Source organism: Phaethon aethereus (genome assembly GCF_964289735.1).
Source record: "Phaethon aethereus genome assembly, chromosome: W".
In the NCBI taxonomy this organism is placed as follows: Eukaryota; Metazoa; Chordata; class Aves; order Phaethontiformes; family Phaethontidae; genus Phaethon; species Phaethon aethereus.
Window position 1 is genome coordinate 42,614,211 of NC_138581.1, and position 20,899 is coordinate 42,635,109.

Below are 20,899 nucleotides of genomic sequence, written 5' to 3' on the forward strand. Positions count from 1 at the left end.
GAAAGGACCTTCAAGATCATCAAGTCCAACCATTAACCCAACACCACCATGACCCCTAAACCATGTCCTGAAGCGCCACACCCACATGTTTTTTGAACACTTCCAGAGATGGTGACTCCACCACCTCCCTGGGCAGCCTGTTCCAATGCTTGGCAACCCTTTCGGTGAAGAAATTTTCTCCTAATATCCAATCTAAACCTCCCCTGGCGCAACTTGAGGCCATTTCCTCTCATCCTATCGCTTGTTACTTGGAAGCAGAGACCAACACCCATCTCACCACAACCCCCTTTCAGGTAGTTGTAGAGAGCGATAAGGTCTCCCCTCAGCCTCCTCTTCTCCAGACTAAACAACTCCAGTTCCCTCAGCCGCTCCTCATAAGACTTGTGCTCCAGACCCCTCACCAGCTTCGTTGCTCTTCTTTGGACACGCTCCAGCACCTCAACATCGTTCTTGTAGTGAGGGGCCCAAAGCTGAACACAGTATTCAAGGTACGGCCTCACCAGTGCCAAGTACAGGGGCACAATCACTTCCCTACTCCTGCTGGCCACACTATTGCTGATACAGGCCAGGATGCTGTTGGCCTTGGCCACCTGAGCACACTGCTGGCTAATGTTCAGCTGGCTGTGAACCAGCACCCCCAGGTCCTTTCCCTCCGGACAGATTTCCAGCCACTCTTCCCAAAGCCTGTAGCTTTGCATGGGACTGTGTCGTGGTTTAGCCCCAGCTGGCAACTATGCCACACGCAGCCGCTCGCTCACTCCCCCACGGTGGGACGGGGAAGAGAATTGGAAGAGTAAAAGTGAGGAAACTCATGGGTTGAGATAAAGACAGTTTAATAGGTAAAGCAAAAGCCACGCACACAAGCAGAGGAATTTATTCACCACTCCCCATGGGCAGGCAGGTGTTCAGCCATCTGCGGGAAAGCAGGGCTCCATCACGCGTAATGGTTTCTTAGGAAGACAGACGCCATAACTCTGAACCTCCCTCCACCCCCTCCTTCTTCTTCAATCCAGCTTTATATACCAAGCATGATGTCGTATGGTATGAAATATCCCTTTGGCCAGCCTGGGTCAGCTATCCCAGCTGTGTCCCCTCCCAGCTTCCCGTGCACCCCCAGCCTTCTCGCTGGCAGGCCACCACGAGAAGCTGGACTGTCCTTGACCACTTAGCAGCAACTCAAAATATCAGCATGTTAGCAACATTTTTTCAACCCAAATCCAAAACACAGCCTCACACTAGCTTCTGTGAAGAAAATTAACTCTATCCTGGCTGAAACCAGGACAGGTTGTTGTGACCCAAGTGCAGGACCCAGCACTTGGCCTTGTTAAACCTCATACAATTCACCTCGTCCCATCAATCCAGCCTGTCCAGATCCCTCTGCAGAGCCCTCCTACCCTCCAGCAGATCAACACTCCCACGCACCTTGGTGTCATCTGCAAACTTAGTGAGGGAGCACTCGATCCCCTCATACAAGTCATCAATAAAGATATTGAACAAGATCAGCCCCAGAATCGAGCCCTGGGGAACACCACTTGTGACCGGCCGCCAGCCGGATTTAACGCCGTTCACCACAACTCTCTGGGCTCGGCCATCCAGCCAGTTCCTCACCCAGCGAAGAGTAAACCTGTCTAAGCCACGAGCCGCCAGTTTCTCCAGGAGAATGCTGTGGGAGACGCTGTCAAAGGCTTTACTGAAGTCCAGGTAGACAACATCCACAGCCTTTCCCTCATCCACTAGGCGGGTCACTTGGTCATAGAAGGAGATCAGTTTCATCAAGCAAGATCAGGTTGGTCAAGCAAATGAAAATTGAAATTGAAAAGTGAAATGGTTTTAAAACAAACTTCAGTAACTGAGGAGCTCTTCATAAGCCAGGTAGCATTGTCTCTCAATTCAAGCGTCGTGCTGATTATTTCTTGACTCACAGCTACCTGCTGCCACCTTCTAATCCTGCAGACCATTTGCAACAGCACTTGAAAGTGTGACACGTCTCAAATAATTATGTTTCTACAAGTTTGTGAAAACAAGCAGAGGGTAGCAGGGATAGGCAGAGCGGGACATCCCTGGAGCCTCAATCACTGTGCCTGTGGTTTGGCAGCACATGTGCCTGGGAAGACCATGGAGCAGATCCTCCTAGAAGCTATGCTAAGGCACATGGAGGACAGGGAGGTGATTTGACACAGCGAGCATGGCTTCACCAAGGGCAAGTCCTGCCTGACCAACCTAGTGGCCTTCTCTGATGGAGCGACCACATCAGTGGACAAGGCAAGAGCTACGGATGTCACAGAATCACAGAATCACAGAATGGCAGGAGTTGAAAGAGACCTCTGAAGATCATCTGGTCCAACCCACCTGCCAAGGCAGGGTCACCTAGGGCAGGTTGCACAGGAACGTGTCCAGTCAGGTTTTGAAGGTCTCCAGAGAAGGAGACTCCACAACCTCTCTGGGCAGCCTGTTCCAGTGCTCTGTCACCCTCACAGTAAAGAAGTTTTTCCTCATGTTGAGGTGGAACTTCCTGTGCTCCAGTTTGTGCCCATTGACCCTCGTCCTATCACTGGGCACTACTGAAAAGGGACAGTAACCTAACCCTAACCCTAACCCTCTCGAAAAGTTCCCTGTCTCTCTTGAACTGGGGAGCCCAGAACTGGACACAATACTCCAGATGAGGCCTCACCAGAACAGAGTAGAGGGGGAGGATAACCTCTCTCGACCTGCTGGTCACACTCTTCTTAATGCACCCCAGGATATCATTGGCCCTCTTGGCCACCAGGGCACATTGCTGTCCCATGGAGAACTTATTGTCTACCAGGACTCCAAGGTCCTTCTCCATGGAGCTGCTTTCCAGCAGGTCAACCCCTGACCTGTACTGGTGCGTGGGGTTGTTCCTCCTCAGGTGCAGAACTCTACACTTGTCCTTGTTAAATTTCATGGGGTTCCCCTCCGCCCAACTCTCCAGTCTGTCCAGATCCCGTTGAATGGCAGCACAGCCTCCCGGTGTATCAGCCACTCCTCCCAGTTTTGTATCAGCAGCAAACTTGCTGAGGGTACATTCCAACCCTTCATCTAGGTCACTGATGAAGATGTTGAACAAAACCGGACCCAGTACTGATCCCTGGGGAACACCACTAGCTACAGGCCTCCAACTGGACTCTGCGTCGCTGATCCTTTGAGCTCTGTTGCTTAGCCAGTTCTTGATCCATCTCACAGTCCACTCATCCAACCCATACTTCCTGAGCTTCACTATGAGGATGTTATGGGAGACAGTGTCAAAGCCTTATTGAAGTCAAGGTAAACCACATCCACTGCTCTCCCTTCATCTACCCAGCTAGTCACTCCATCATAGAAGGCTATCAGGTTGGCCAAGCACAATCTCCCCTTGGTGAATCCATGCTGGCTACTCCTGATAACTTTCTTTTCATCCATGTGCCTAGAGATGGCCTCCAGAAGGAGCTGTTCCATCACATTCCCAGGGATGGAGGTGAGGCTGACCGGTCTATAATTTCCCAGCTCTTCCTTCTTGCCCTTTTTGAAGACTGGGGTGACATTGGCTTTCCTGCAGTCCTCAGGCACCTCTCCCGTTCTCCATGATTTTTCAAAAATGAAAGAGATGTTGCAACAACATCAGCCAGCTCCCTCAGCACTCGCGGGTGCATCCCATCAGGGCCCATGGATTTGTGAGTGTTCAGTTCAGCCAAAAGATCTCTAACCCAGACCTCATTGACCAGTGGAGAGTCTTCCTCCCTCCAGGCTTTTTCGCTTATCTCCAGGGTCTGGGATTCCTGCGGAGTAGACTTAGCAGTAAAGACTGAAGTGAAAAAGGCACTCAGGAACTCTGCCTTCTCTGCCTCCTCTGTCACCAGGGCTCCCACTTTATCACCAAAGGTCCCACATTTTCCCTAGTCTTCCTTTTACCACTGATATACTTGAAGAAGCCCTTCTTGTTCTCTTTTACTCCCTTCGCCAGATTTAGTTCCAAGAGGGCCTTGGCCTTCCTTGTTGCATCCCTGCATATCCTGACAACATTCCTATAGTCCTCCCAAGTGACCAGTCCCTTTTTCCACCTACTGTAAACTCTTTTCTTCCATACAAGTTTTTCCAACAGTTCCTTGCTCATCCATGGGGGTCTCCTGCCTCCTCTACTTGATTTCTTACTTAGAGGAATGCACCGATCTTGAGCTTTGAGGAAGTGGTGCTTGAATATTAACCAACTCTCTTGGGCTCCCCTACCTTCTAGAGTCCTAGCCCACGGGATACCTCCAAGTAGGTCTTTGAAGAGGACAAAGTTAGCCCTCCTGAAGTCCAGGGTCGCAATCTTACTTATCGCCCTGCTTCTTCCTCGTACGATACTGAACTCCACCATGTCATGATCACTACAGCCAAGGCTACCCCCAACCTTTACATCTCCAACCAGTCCTCCTTGTTTGTTAATACAAGGTCCAGCAGCACACCTCTCCTCGTTGGCTCCTCCACCACCTGCGTCAGAAAGTTGTCATCAGTGTATTGCAGGAACCTTCTGGATTGTGTGTGCCTAGCTGTGTGGCCTTTCCAACAAATATCTGGGTGATTGAAGTCACCCATAAGCACCAGGGCATGTGATTTTGAGGCTACTTCTAGTTGTTTGTAGAAGGCTTCATCTACTTCTTCTTCCTGGTCTGGTGGTCTATAGTGAACACCCACAACAATATCGGCCGTATTAGTCTGCCCCTTGATTCTTACCCATAAATTTTCAACAGGTACTTCATCCCCTCCTAGGCAGAGCTCAATACATTCCAGTTGTTTACGTACATAAAGGGCAACACCACCACCTCGCCTTCCTGGCCTATCTTTCCTAAACAGGACGTAGCCATCCATGACAACGTTCCAGTCATGCGAGTTATCCCACCATGTCTCCGTGATTGCAATGATATCATGGCCCTGTGACCGCACCCGGATCTTTCTGTACCTTCCAACGTCACTGCTTTCAACTGGAAGGAGGGACTAAAAAATAACCTGTGCCCCAGATTCTCTCACTAACCGTCCCCTAAACTCTCTCTTAATTGATTGTGTACTACAAATTGCTGCTTTTTCTCCACCCATATGGAAAATCAGTAGTGGGTAGTCTATCTGGACTTCTGTAGTAAGGCCTTTGACACCGTCCCCCACAACATCCTTCTCTCTAAATTGGAGAGATATGGATTTGATGGGTGGACTGTTGGGTGGATGAGGAATGGGTTGGATGGTCACATCCAGAGGACAGTGTTCAATGGCTCAATGTCCAGATGGAGACTGGTGACGAATGGTTTCCCTCAGGGGCCTGTATTGGGACCAGTCCTGTTTCATATCTTTATCAGTGAGATAGACAGTGGGATCGAGGGCACCCTCAGCAAGTTTGCAGATGACACCAAGGTGAGTGGTGCGGTTGACACACCTGAGGGGTGGGATGCCATCCAGAGGGACCTGGACAAGCTCGAGGAATGGGCCCGAGTGAACCTTATGAGGTTCAACAAGGGCAAGCGCAGGGTCCTGCACCTGGGTCGGGCAACCCCCAGTATCAATACAAGCTGGGAGATGAAGGGATGGAGAGCAGCCCTGCCGAGAAGGACTTGCGGGTACTGGTGGATGAAAAGCTGGACATGAGCCAGCAATGTACGCTCGCAACCCAGAAGGCCAACCGTGTCCTGGGCTGCAGCAAAAGAAGCCCTTGTCCTACTGCAACAGGCCCTGCTAAAAAGTCTGTACCCATCTTTCTCATAGGCCCCTTTTAAGTTCTGGAAGGTTGCAATAAGGTCTCCCTGGAGCCTTCTCTTCTCCAGGCTGAACAACCCCAATTGTCTCAGCCTGTTCTCATAGGAGAGGTGTTCCAGCCCTCTCAGCATTGTTGTGGCCCTCGTCTGGACCCTCTCCAACAGGTCTTTGTTGTGCTGAGGGCTCCAGAGTGAGTTGGATGCAGTACCCCAGGTGGACAAGGATAGGACAAGGAGTAACGATTTTAAACTAAAAGAGGGTAGATTCAGACTAGATATAAGGAAGAAATTTTTTACAGTGAGGGTGGTGAACCACTGGAACAAGTTGCCCAGAGAGGTGGTAGATGCCCCATCCCTGGAAACAGTCAAGGTCAGGTTGGACAGGGCTCTGAGCAACCTGGTCTTGTTGAAGATGTCCCTGCTCATTGCAGGGGGGTTGGACTAGATGACCTTTAAAGGTCCCTTCCAACCCAAACTATTCTATGATTCTATGACTCTGTGACTGTTTATTTCCAAGAGGGACAAGAGGGTCTTTTTAACATGAAGGTTAAGAGGGCAAAGAACACCAAGTTGAGGGAAGTCAGGCTTTGTTAACCTTATTACTTATAGATCAGTTTATAAAGCAAGGTTCAGAAATAAAATAAACCTTTTGTATTCATCAGAAGGGTTCTGATTTTTCTGGAGGCAAGACATTTAAATGTGTTATTTGGACAAAGTGGTAATACAGTATCATTTTAAGTGGAAAAAATCCTGGCAAGACTGAATCTTTCTTGACTTGGTGTTTCAAGGGAGCAATACTTTTAACCAAATCTCCTCAAGCTTATTCTGAGCAAGGGCAGGTTTGGTATCCTGCCTGCACAACTTGACTAGAACTTTTGGTGAAGCCAGTCTCCCCCCTCCCTGCTCAGGCTTCTTCCACAAACCCCTCAGTAATGAAACCTGAGTGAGAGCAGGAATGCCCACCCAGAACACCCAGTGTTAGGTAGGAAGACTCAAAACAGTGACAGTTTCATCACAGATTCATCAGAGTAAGGGACTCAAGCCCCAGGTATTCTCTCTTTCACCTAGGCAACTACCCAAAGCCAGAATTTTGAGCCTTGAAAGCTGACAAAAAAATACAGTCATGGCCCAGGCAGCTCTAGTATGTGTCTCCTGCTATATGTTTGGTCTAGTGGGTTGGGTGGTGGGTTTTTGGGTTTTTTTAAGGATAAATGTTTTATAATTCGACCTCCTGCAAGTAACCACTACCATCTACGCTAATAGTGTGAGCATTTCACTCCTGCTACACCACTGCCAAAGACAGTTTCAAACTTATCAGCACTTCATGCCTCTCACAGCTTTAAGTTCACAGAATCACAGAATCACTAGGTTGGAAAGGACCTTCAAGATCATCAAGTCCAACCATTAATCCAGCGCCACCATGTTCCCTAAACCATGTCCTGAAGCGCCACATCCACACGTTCTTTGAACACTTCCAGAGATGGTGACTCCACCACCTCCCTGGGCAGCCTGTTCCAATGCCTGACCACCCTCTCAGTGAAGAAATTTTTCCTAATATCCAATCTAAACCTCCCCTGGCGCAACTTGAGGCCATTTCCTCTCGTCCTATCACTAGTTACTTGGGAGAAGAGGCCAACACCCATCTCACCACAACCCCCTTTCAGGTAGTTGTAGAGAGCGATAAGGTCTCCCCTCAGCCTCCTCTTCTCCAGACTGAACAACCCCAGTTCCCACAGCCGCTCCTCATAAGACTTGTGCTCCAGCCCCCTCACCAGCTTCGTTACCTTTCTCTGGACACGCTCCAGCACCTCAGCATCCTTCTTGGAGTGAGGGGCCCAAAAGTGAACACAGTATTCAAGCTGCGGCCTCACCAGTGCCGAGTACAGGGGCACGATCACTTCCCTACTCCTGCTGGCCACACTATTTCTGATACAGGCCAGGATGCTGTTGGCCTTCTTGGCCACCTGGGCACACTGCCAGCTCATATTCAGCTGGCTGTCAACCAGCACCCCCAGGTCCCTTTCCGACGGGCTGCTCTCCAGCCACTCCTCCCCAAGCCTGTAGCGTTGCATGGGGTTGTTGTGGCCAAAGTGCAGGACCCTGCACTTGGCCTTATTAAACCTCATGCAGTTGACCTCCGCCCATCGATCCAGCCTGTCCAGATCCCTCTGCAGAGCCCTCCTACCCTCCAGCAGATCAACACTCCCACGCACCTTGGTGTCATCTGCAAACTTACTGAGGGAGCACCCAATCCCCTCATCCAGATCATCTATAAAGATATTGAACAAGAACGGCCCCAGAACCGAGCCCTGGGGAACACCGCTTGTGACTGGCCGCCAGCCGGATTTAACGCCGTTCACCACAACTCTCTGGGCTCGGCCATCCAGCCAGTTCCTCACCCAGCGAAGAGTAAACCTGTCTAAGTCACGAGCCGCCAGTTTCTCCAGGAGAATGCTGTGGGAGACGCTGTCAAAGGCTTTACTAAAGGCCAGGTAGACAACATCCACAGCCTTTCCCTCATCCACTAGGCGGGTCACCTGGTCATAGAAGGAGATCAGGTTGGTCAAGCAGGACCTGCCTTTCATGAACCCATGCTGGCTGGGCCTGATCCCTTGGTTGTCCTGCACATGCCCTGTGAGCACTCTCAAGACGAACCGCTCCATGATCTTCCCCAATACAGAGGTCAGGCTGACAGGCCTGTAGTTCCCAGGATCCTCCTTCCGGCCTTTCTTGTAGGCAGGCATCACATTGGCAAGCCTCCAGTCTTCTGGGATCTCCCCTGTTAACCAGCACTGCTGATAAATGATGGAGAGTGGCTTGGCAAGCTCCTCCGCCAGCTCTCTCAGTACTCTCGGGTGGATCCCATAGACTTGTGGGTGTCCAGGTGGTTTAACATGTCCTTAACTGCTTCCTCCTGGATTATGGGAGGGTTATTGTGCTCTCCATCCCCGTCTTCCAGATCAGGGGGCTGAATAACCTGCGGATACCTGGACTGGCTATTAAAGACTGAGGCAAAGAAGGCATTAAGTACCTCAACCTTGTCCTCGTCCTTGGAGACAATGTTCCCCGCCATATCCAGTAGGGGATGGAGATTCTCCTTGCCTCTCTTTTTGTTGTTAATATATTTGTAAAAACATTTTTTGTTTTCCTTTATGACTGTGGCCAGACTCAGCTCTAGCTGGACTTTTGCCTTTCTAATTTTGTCCCTGCTTTACCTAACGAGGTCCTTGTACTCTTCGTGAGTTGCCTGCCCCTTCTTCCAGAGGTGATAAACTCTCCTCTTTTCCCTGAGTCCCAGCAAAAGCTCCCTGTTCAGCCAGGCCGGTCGCCTTCCCCGCCAGCTCTTCTTACGGCACATGGGGACCGCCTGCTCCTGAGCCTTTAAGATTTCCTTCTTGAAGGCTGTCCAGCCTTCCTGGACCCCTTTGTCCTTCCGGACTGTCTCCCAAGGGACTCTCTCAACCAGTGACCTGAACAGGCCAAAGTCTGTCCTCCGGAAGTCCATGATAGCAGTTTTGCTGACCCCTCTCCTTACTTCGCTCACAACTGAGAATTCTATCATGTCGTGGTCGCTAAGCCCAAGACGGCCTCCGACCACCACATCTCTCACCAGTCCTTCTCTGTTTGTAAACAGCAGGTCCAGCAAGGCACCTCCCCTGGTGGGCTCACTCACCAGCTGCGTCAGGAAGTTATCCTACACACACTCCAGGAACCCCCCAGATTGTTTCCTCTCTGCTGTGTTATACTTCCAGCAGATGTCCGGTAGATTGAAGTCCCCCACAAGAACAAGGGCCAGCGAATGCGAGACTTCTGCCAGTCGCTTATAGAATGCCTCATCTGTCTCTTCATCCTGGTTGGGTGGTCTGTAACAGACTCCCAGCAGGATATCTGCCTCATTGGCCTTCCCCCTCATCCTTACCCATAAGCACTCTACTTGGTCTTCACAATCATTGATTTCTATGCAATCAAAACACTCCCTAACATACAGAGCCACCCCACCACCTCTCCTTCCTTGCCTATCCCTTCGGAAGAGCTTATAGCCATCCATTGCAGCACTCCAGTCATGAGAAGCATCCCACCATGTTTCTGTGATGGCAACTACATCATAGCTGTCCCACTGCACAATGGCTTCCAGCTCCTCCTGTTTGGTGCCCATGCTGCGTGCATTGGTGTAGATGCACCTGAGCTAGGCTATCGATTTCACCTCTGGCACGCCACCCCTAGGCTCAACTCTAGTGAGCCTGGTTTTATCCCCTCCCCCCTCCAAATCTAGTTTAAAGCCCTCTCAATGAGGCCTGCCAAGTTGTTGACTTTCCTTTGGTGGAACAGCTGCAAAGTGCTCGAAGAGTTAAAATGCCCTGTCAGCTTAGAGACTATGGTGCTCGGTTCCCTTTGCTTTTCTGCCCCTTTACAACATCAGAAGTCAGGTTAAACCCTGAATCACTTCTGCCAACTAGATTTACTAGAATGGAAATGGAATAAAATTCACACAGCCAGGAGTCTCATATAGGGGAGAGCAATCAGTATTGCTCCCCCTCATACCATCGTCATGAAGCATAAAGACCAGCTTTCAAACTGCTTCCAATATGTTTGGCCTTTCCTTACCCTGTGGGACCACAGAGGGTTTTGAGTTGTGAAGTGGAGCCATAACCTGGGCATAGGACAGTGTTAACTGTATAAAAAGGTGGTATGTACATCTGAGCTCTGCTGCAAGCTCGGGGCAATGCAGCCACACGCTTCTGTTTTCCTGTTTGCTTTCTACAGTTTTTCCACAAACTCACCTTAAAATGATCAATTATTTTTACAAAGCTCCATTGAGAGGTGTAGTTTATATGTGCATGATCTGCAAGGTACCAGTGTAAATCTAGGTAAATAATATTCTAAAAATTGGTGCTTATAACTAACCTACCATTCTCTTACAGGAATGCAGACCAGATGAAAGCTTATTGGAAAATATCTAGCATTTCAGAGAAGTCTGAGAATGGAGGCAAGTTGAACTCTTTTGTTTTCTTGTACAGAAAAATGATAACAGTAAAAAGGTAATCATTTTAGCCTCTCTGTCCTCATGTCTGTTGACACTTGCTGTATCCTGTTTATCAGTTCACCTTCTTCTCAATTAAATTCCTCCTGAGAGATTCCATTAATAGTGAGATGTAAAAATATTAACTAATTATAAAAAGAAAAATAGTGAAGCCCCTTGAAAGCAGCTAGTACCACTAAAATAGAGTTTAGACTGGGCAAGGAAATTATTACATCAGTGCTATTTGGAAATGAGCAGTTATTCAAAGGAAAATACGTTTAATAGCTGTGTTCTGTTTTTCCACACACTGGCAATTGAGATGAAGTAGAAAGAGGTAAGTGGAAGAACTGGGGGAAAGAAAAAAAAATATCCAGAAGTCCTGTGCTGAGATAGGCTCAAATATAGATGATTCTTGACAAACATTTTGACAGTTTTTGTTTTGACCATATATGACTCCAGGAAAAAAAAAATCTATTCACATCTGCTCAGAGTGGTAATTTATATAGCATTTTGTAAGGTTCCAATAGTTGTCCTCTGCCCAGCTGCCTTTCCCTGAGGTCCAGTTGATGTCACAGCCCTTGCAGCCTTTGCAGATGCAATGTTTTTCTGAAGCAGAAAAACAGAAGCCAAAGGGAGGCATCTCATCCACAAAGCCTCTGTGGAGAAATGGATTTGCAGTGTAACAGAAAAGCTTTTGGCCCTGTTAAGAATTTAGTGAAGAGAATTATGAAAGCACAGATTTGCTTATAAATATGACTGGATTCATATAGGAACCACAAGCCTGGGAAGGGAAAACCTCTTCTATTGCTGCAAAGGCTGCAAAGCTATGGTAGTCATTCAAACAAAATCAGAGATAATTTGATAATTAATAACAGATAATTAATAATTTGATAATTTGATAACAGAGATAATCTGATAGAGGTTATTGCTGTAGTCTGGTGTACTTTATAATTCACTGTCCTCGCAGTTCTTTGCCATCTGTCTTCCATTATGATTATGTAGGGATATCCTTCTCTTTTTTCCTTTACCAAACTGCAGAGCTTCTTTTAAAAGAAAAAATCATATTAAAACACAAATGCAACCAGATAAAGAGCTACTGCACACCTGCAGATCAGCATAAAATGGGCTGCCAGTGATGCAGATCATGTCTTGTGTGTGTTCAGTAGACTTGCACATATCCCTCTGCTTCTGCTATGTTCCCTTCTCTTCCCACCATCTTCCCCTTTTCTTTGAGTATAAACACTTAGTACTCACAGTTCAGTGTTTAAGAGGAAGTAATAATATGCCAGTCTTACACTTATGGAAACAAGGGAGAAGTTGCATAAACACTCTTAAATATTAGGACAAATGTCTTGAAGTCCTCCTTATTCTGGTGCACAGGGTGGTAAAATGTTTTGGGTTTTTATGTTCCAGCACATTATGTGAGCTGTCAGTTGCAGACAGAGATAAAACACAGAACAAACTTTCAAAGCACTTGAATATATGATTTTCCATACTTATAGTGGAAAGAAGTTCTGATTTACCCAAACTGTGACAGATCTACTAAAGAAATGAAATGGACTTTAAGCCAAATTTATCAAGAACAATGTACAAGGAAATGAATTTACCAGATGTGGGTATCTCTAGATTTGCTTTAGTTGGGCCACCACTGCAATGAATGGCAAATAATCAAAGCATCTATACAGCTTATATACCTTTCCTAACTTATTACCTAAAGTCCAAAGTCTTTGTAAGTTTGCACTCAACCTCTCAGTTCTCCAAACTTCATCATTTATTACAGTCCACCACAATCCCCTGTCTCAGCTGAATTCTTCTCCTCTAGTTCCAATTCAGTTTCAGGGCCATCCTCGGGTCATCGTCGTCTTTATTGCTTCTTCCACTAATCTTTGCCTTGGATAATTCTGAGAAAGACCTCAAGATGTTCTATTAAAAACTTAGTTAAAACAAACAGTTTCCATTTCTACAGTCTCTTTATCTAATAAAGCACCTGCATTTTATTAATTAATCATCTTTTGTTTAAACTGTCTCTACTTGATTAGCTTGACTGGGTTTTAAACCAGCCCTGGGTTGGGGCTGTACAAGGAGCAGGCTGAGAGCATACTCCGGGCCTGTTGAAGCAGCTCTGACATTATTTGGTCAAGATAACTAAAATCTAATATCAATCTAATTTGTCTTAAACCATAATCTAATCTATAGTCCTAAAGTTATAGGTTTCTTACACAAGAAAGCCATTGCATAAAACAGTTTCATTCATCAATTCCTGCTTTTACCCTAGTAACATTTCAGTAACTAACTTTCCTCCTCATTTAGCAGTTCCTACTGACTAGTTGTTTTATAAGTAAAAAATACTTGACTTTCACTATTCCATTAATTAATTATTTTAATCTCTTTTTTCCCCAGCATATTTTGTAAGAACAAGAAAAGACTTGTTTAAGAACTAGAAAAAGAGACCAGCAATAATGTTGTTTTTTTTTAAAATGTCTTGCGTTGACTATGAAGGTGTACTTAAAGTAATTTTGAACTATTACTACTTTATAATGACACTGAAGTGGACTTCACCACTGTCTATGAAAAATCAAGTTAAGTTTTTGGGGAAATTTATTTAGTCAGGCCTTGTCTTTATTAGAAAAATAAGAATTTCTCTGCTCTGGGTACATTACTGTTCAGCTGCATTTCTTCCAATGGTTTTGTTCATGTACATTCATCCAGGCAGATCATGACAACATTTAAATATTCTGATGTACTTTCAAATCTGCTAATGAAAAGTACTACATACAAGTGTCCTGGTTTCAGCTGGAATAGAGTTAATTTTCTTCACAGAAGCTAGTGTGAGGCTGTGTTTTGGATTTGGGATGAGAAAATGTTGATAACACACTGATGTTTTGGGTTGTTGCTAAGTAGTCAAGGACAGTCCAGCTTCTCGTGCTGGCCTGCCAGCGAGCAGGCTGGGGGTGCACGGGGAGCTGGGAGGGGACACAGCCGGGACAGCTGACCCAGGCTGGCCAAAGGAATATTCGCTACCATATGACATCATGCTCGATATATAAAGCTGGATTGAAGAAGAAGGGGGGGACACATTCGGAGTGATGGCATCTGTTTTCCCAAGAAACCATTATGTGTGATGGAGCCCTGCTTCCCTGGAGATGGCTGAACCCCTGCCTGCCCATGGGGAGTAGTGAATGGATTCCTTGTTTTGCTTTGCTTGCATGCGTGGCTTTTGCTTTCCCTATTAAACTGTCTTCATCTCAAACCGTGAGTTTTTTCACTTTTACTCTTCTGATTCTCTCCCCTGTCCCACTGTGGGGGAGTGAGCGAGTGGCTGCGTGGGGCTTAGTTGTCATCTGGAGTTAAAGCATGACAACAAGACAGACCAGCAAGCATAAATGATGATAATAGGGAACAATCAGGTATTTAATGTAATAAGAAATTACCAGGCTGTCTGATACACGCATTCTTTTATGAGTATAATCTTGTAGAAATGTGTATTGCTTGTCTCTAAATCATTCACTAGTCACTGTCTTAAACAGAGTATTGGAAAAAAGGGAGTTGTACTCTCATCTCTTCTGAAAACTTATATAGGAATGCCACTAGGAATAGATCTTAAACATCACCATGTTAGCTCTACTCCTTACTACTAAAACTTATGGGAAATCGTCTTGGTCTTGCAAAACAACCAGCCTTATCAGTTTTGTTATTTTTATAGGTTCTGGATCCCTCAGGGCAAAATTTGAACTTTCAGAAGGACCCAGTAAACCAGCAACACTTGCAGTGCAATTCATTAGTGAAGGAAGCACCCTTTCAGGAGTAGATGTAGAGCTAGTAGGCACTGGCTATCGACTTTCCCTCCTTAAGAAGAGATTTGCTACTGGTAAGACACCAACATGCTTATATATTCAAATTAATATGATATATTCTATAGTGCTAAATTATAAAATATGAAACTGTTAAATAAGTGATGCATAAATAATTACTTTTTCTCAAAAACATGGCTGAAAAATGTTTCACTGTTTATTTGTTCTTACACAGTTAGTCACTGCTCCCAGGAAAATACTGACAAAATCTGTTGTATCTACTGAATGCAAAAAAAACTACCTTTATTTTTCAGGACGGTATATGGCAGACTGCTGATGAACCTGTGGAAGTCATTGGATCAAAGGAGTGCAAGAAACTCACTCTGCCCTCTCTAGTTTTCAAATACTTTTTTAACATGCATTCATTAAAACGTTGACCTACTTTGAGGCTGAACTACAGAACAGAAAATGCACTTTTAAAAGTCATTTTGCAAACTCTTATTACTTTATAATAGCACTGAAGTTAACTTCAACACTGTAAATGATCATCTGCAATATTTGGAAAAATTTGTTGAAATTTTAGTAGATTAAGTCAAAATAATAATCAATAGTTGCAATGAAAGTATGAAATTTTATGTTATACTGTTTAAACCTTTAAACCATTAAACCTAAAAATGTAGGAAAGCAAGTAAGAAATATTTGAGCTTTCCATAAGTAATATTAATTTTTCAGATTCTTTAATTGCCAGTTTTTAAAGAAAACAGAGACAGTGTCATGTAGTTCTTCCATCCACTTGTGCCATAAAACCAGATGAGTTAGAGATGTAAAAAAAAATGTAACTTGATGCCTGTGTATCATATATTATTAACATGTAAGTTGTTTTATATTTTTTTTTCTAAGTGCAATGTGTTACAAAATTGCAAAAGACAGAAAATATTTACTTCTGCAGTTAGTAAATGTTATGGGTGTTGTGATTGTTTGAATCAATGCTGTAGATTTAATATATTTTTATATGAATTGCATAACATTTGTGCCTTTTAAAAAAAAACAACTGTGCCTACTCACTTTGTTATTCACATGCCTCAATTCCTTTTTCAAAGTTTGGCTCTTCATCAAGAAAGCATGGTGATTGTATATTACATACAACTTTATAAAAATTCCTTTGACTGGGATTTAGAAGGCAGATTTGCAAAACTGGAGATTGTTTTAAAAGAGGTTTAAAATACTGGTTATTTCTTCATGGGGTAATTGCAATAAATGCAGCTGTAGTAAAGGGAGATGCATCATGCAGGACTTCAAAACTTTGTTTCAGATAGTAACTTTAACCTCACCAAAGATGAAAATCCTGAAAAATCACAGAAGTTGGTAAAAGCAAACAGCATTTCCTTTCACTTTGACTGCAAGTTTTTGGAATTTAAGTACTTTGAGGGTTGTGTGATGTAAATGTAAACATAGTACTTTGGGAGGAATAGCATTTTAGAAGGGTATTTTATAGCAGCGGGTTGACAAGTACTGCCATTTTTATTTGTTTAAATTTTATCTAAACTCACCAATTTTAATATTTATATTGTCATCTAATCTGCTTGCCACAGCCTTAGCACAGGGAAGTGACACATTAGTAATGTTTTTTAAAGCAAGTCACTATTTTAGAAATTCTTTTATGTATTTGTATTATCAAGTGTTTTTTCAATGCTGAAATCAAAAGTATTGGGGCAAAATAATTCAATAACCTACAAGTGGGAATTTTATATGACCATTTTGAATACCAGTATCTATTTTAAATTCTCTATTAAAAAAATAAAACTTGCTTGAACTAATTAATGAAAAAACAGTAATGAATTGGACTGCTGAAGCTTTACAATAAATTAAGCTTTGTAGAGGCTACATAAATTCTAATGTATACTACACACTTGCAGATAAGAGTTCCATTATTAGCACTAAGCATATACTCTACTGTAGATTTGATTGGAAGAGTATATTTGGTTCTTAACTTGCTAATTTTATTGAATGATAAATTTCTAACTCATATAAAATGGTACAGTCTTTTTACTAGAATCTTAATTGTAATCTGCTTTACAATCAAACTGTTTAACATGACAATATTTTATTAATGAAAACCCAAAACTGTATTGCTGTATTTAATCAAGTATTATTTTAATTTCTTAGTTCAATTAAGTGGTTCTGTTTCAGCACTTTTAAACTAGGTGATGATAAATACATTTGCATTGGGTGCAGGTTACAGCTTTGAAGCCATACAAGTTTATATAGACTTTTTGTAAAGAAATTAAAAAGCAATGTAAAAAGTACATGTGTCTGATAAGAAAACCATATGTAGCAAGCTGGTTCTTGCTTATGTATACAGCACTATCCTTTGTAGCTGCCTCCTAAGAAAAGTAATTTGTAAACACAACTCTAAAGGATCTGAATTTTTATGGTTTGTTACTAAATCAGACTGTAAATTAGAGCATGCAAGTTTACCTAACAAAAATTGTAAGTACTTCTGATTTTTCATAAAATATAAATTTCAAAAACATTTTGCATCTGTAATAAACACATAATATATACATTAAACACTGATTTATATTGCTTATACTTTCGCAGTTAGTCCCACAGAGCTTCTAAGCAATAATAGAACAAAACTATCCCTGTATTGAACATTTTTAAAGTGTTAATTGGTTTGTAAGTGATAAGTAGTAGAGATAATCAGTACAGGAAAGACATGGACCTGTTGGAGCATGTCCAGAGGAGGGCCATGAAGATGCTCCGAGGGCTGGAACACCTCTCCTATGAGGACAAGCTGAGAGAGTTGGGGTTGTTCAGCCTGGAGAAGAGAAGACTCCGGGGAGACCTTATTGCAGCCTGCCAGGACTTAAAGGGGGCCTATAAGAAAGATGGGGACAGACTTTTTAGCAGGGCCTGTTGCGATAGGATGAGGGGTAATGGTTTTAAACTAACAGAGGGCAGATTTTGACTAGATATAAGAAATTTTTCACAATGAGGGTGGTGAAACCCTGGCACAAGTTGCCCAGGGAGGTGGTAGACGCCCCATCCCTGGAAACGTTCAAGGTCAGGCTGGACGGGGCTCTGAGCAAGCTGATCCACTTGAAGAGGTCCCTGCTCATTGCAGGGGGGTTGGACTAGATGACCTTTAAAGGTCCCTTCTAACCGAAAGATTCTATGTTTCTATGACACAACTTCAACAGTAACAACAACCTGATTACTTCGCCCATCCACAGTTCAGTGTTAGCTAGTTTCATCTTTTCAAATATATACAAGTCCCAGTCTTCAAGAGAAGTGAAACCAAATTCAAAGGGATTTCCCCTCCACCATATGAATGAAACTATCTAAACAAAGCTAAGTATCACCTAGGATGCTTAGAACACAAAAGTTGTTTAGAAAGTGAAAGAACTGATTAGACACTGAAATAATGAGAATATAGATGGAAAATGTACAGGCAGCTATGGTAAAATTAATAAAAGCTGATGATCTAATAGCCTGGCAACTTCCATCTAAAAAGAAATGCGACTTCATTACAAATATTAAGAAAAAAAGACTGCTGAACTAAGCACAATTCATTAAGACTTGTTATTCCCCTCCCCCAGGAAAAAGTTTTTACATTCCAGGAAGCTTGTCTTTCCTCAAGTTGCAGTATCAAATCATCATATTAAATGCACTATTTTTTTGTGTCCAATAGATCTAGTTGAAGATAGATGTCACTGTTCATTGCAGGGGGGTTGGACTAGATGACCTTAAAAGGTCCCTTTCAAGCCAAAGTTTCTATGATTCTGTGATATATTCTTAGCTAAAGAAAATGCATCAGATGAGCAGAAAGCCTCCAATGCGTTACAAACAATAAGTCCTACACTTTTCATACCACAACACAAAATTTTACCTTTGCAAATGGTTTTCTAGCCAGAAAGCTGTACAGGTATATGTTACAGAGGCAATTTTATCTAGTCAATAGGTATAATTTCAACGTTCTAATGACAGAAGAAGAAACAGAGTACGATATCACCAGCTATGCATCACCACTTGAACGTTTGAATGCAAAAAGTATTTTCCAAAACTGTACTCAGAAAGTAATTTTGGTTAATACTAACCAAGGAAGATTAAAGGAGTGCTCAAAATATTTATCAAGCCAATAATATTTGGCACACAACCTGGTAAAGTGTTGCCCTATAACCTTAAAAGAGATGTTATTTCTCATTCATGTGTCAATCCAAAAGGGCTAAGTATAGCATCCTTAGCTCTGATATCACACACTGATGATACAGCCATCTCTCTTGTATAAATATTGATCCTTTCACCAAGATGTCAAACACCACATTCTGACCACCCAACACAAGTAGACTTTTCAGCAGTTCAAACCTCAAAATGGCAGATCTCATTGTGTACATCCAAATGCATCCTCACCTGCGAATAACTTCCCATCTGAGACCTGCCCTCAGTCTGAGAAGTTCAAGGTTTCTCTTCTACTCAAACTCTACTGTAATTCACGTGAATACAAAACCAGCACCTACAGCTCTGGAGAGTATAATAGGATGGGAGGACAAAACCACATGGATGCAGACCTCTGGCAAACCAAAACACAAGAATTCCAGGTCACAGAAAGCAAGCAGTCTGACCTTGTGGCCTAGAAATGAACACTCAACCCTTGGAGTCCTTTCCCCTGGATTGGGGCCACTTATTCATTTACATTAAAAAGTTAATTGAACTCAGTCAAGGACACGCTGTCAACATGTATTTTCTCCTTCTTAAGTGTATATTCTGTATATTCTTAAGTGTGTATATGATGCGGAAGTCTCGGACACGACGCATACGACCAATATGATCAGGTCAATGCCGTTTATTGTCTTGTCTGACTCCAATATATATCATAATTTTCACTTAGTCACTGCGCACACACTCATGATTGGTTACAGCTTGTTACATACATTATTGCAATTGGCTATATACAAAATATCATGCGCTGTCCACGTGCCCCTGACACAGTCAGGATTCGCTGCTTGCAGGTGTTCCTGTATTCCTTGCTTCTTCTTAGTTGTTTACCACAGCTCCTTCTCCTCAAGGCCGAGCCATGCAGGGTGATCCCAACATCTCCCCCTTTTTGTTTATCTATAAACAAAACCTGATGGATCATTCACAACCCGAGGACTGTGAGGAAGATGGACCATCTGTACATTCTTGTATCGTCCTGTGCCGCGAGCTCAGCCCAGCAGTTGGTAGGTGTCAGCTTTACGTGGGCGTTCCCACAGAGGCAACGGTGGCCTTGCCGTACACCGGCCCACTGCCCTTCGGGAAATCCCGGTATTTATACATTTGCAGAGGAACAAGTTTCAACACATGTGGCCAGTGAGTGTCGGAACACGCCTCGGTTGTCATCTTTTAACACAGGGAGCCTATGGCGCATGCGCCCGCTGGCCAGACGTGCTGCACGCGCCACAGCCACCCCGTCTATTGGTTTGTAGGCTTTGTTCACACGGCATCTTACCATAATCCAGCAGTCACATATCAACTATGCTTAAATCAATAGCAGAATGTTACAAGGCAAACAATTCTAGCTGTACTACTCCTAGCGATGGAAACTACTCCTAGTGATGGAAAAAGTGCCTGCACAAAGCTATGAAAACCAATATTATATCTTACCAAAGGATTTGTAGTTATAGAGCACTTTGCCCTAAAAGCTTTCCATGTTCCTCTCATGATACCGCTAATTTCAGTGTGATTTACCCATACATTTTCTTTTGGCTGAGGTGGCATCCAGGTTGTGATGACACCTGATAGTGTCAAGATGTGTCCGACGACGACGATGGTGACTGTTTCACCCATGGTTTTACCCATTTTGTGGGTACCTAACGAGTTCCAGAATCTGTAATGACACAAGCATAACCTCGTCCCCAGGTTAGCAGTTGAAAAGGTCCTTCCCACACATTCTTTTCCAAATTTTTAACTTTTACTTGCACATTTTGTGTTAACTCAACCAGACTTCCTGTCATTCCTTTTACATGTTTCTCCTTCCGCAAATAATTTAACACATATAAGGCTTTATTCAAACGTTCTTGGCGTAGTGTGGTAGCTTCCCCCCCTTTTTGTTTTGAGCGTGATTATCTAACAAAGCTCATTCATTGGGTGTGTAAGACACTCGTTTGAATTATTAGCTAGCCAAACATTCCTTATTACCTTTTGAACCATTCCTTGTATACCTTTTGAACCATGCCTTGTAGACAGTGTAATAAACATGGTATAATAAGCATTATTATTAAGATAACAAGTAATATAACAACTGCCCCTTTAACTAAGTCTTGTAACCATCTGCTTAGGCCCAAACTTGACAGCCATGATTCGAGGCCTAGCGAACTTGTCTTTAA

At 43.7% G+C, this 20,899-nt stretch overlaps 1 protein-coding gene across 1 annotated transcript in view; it reads left to right on the top strand.

Moving 5' to 3' along the window:
* The window catches only part of LOC309415227 (F-BAR domain only protein 2-like), a gene marked incomplete at both ends in the record, with an annotated part of 92,480 nt that extends 77,612 nt beyond the window's left edge, over window positions 1–14,868 (top strand). The window contains 3 exon segments of the mRNA XM_082012678.1: window positions 10,643–10,707; window positions 14,444–14,608; window positions 14,846–14,868. Of these exon segments, the coding sequence (XP_081868804.1) occupies window positions 10,643–10,707; window positions 14,444–14,608; window positions 14,846–14,868 (253 nt within the window).
* Window positions 14,869–20,899: the final 6,031 nt, after the last annotated feature.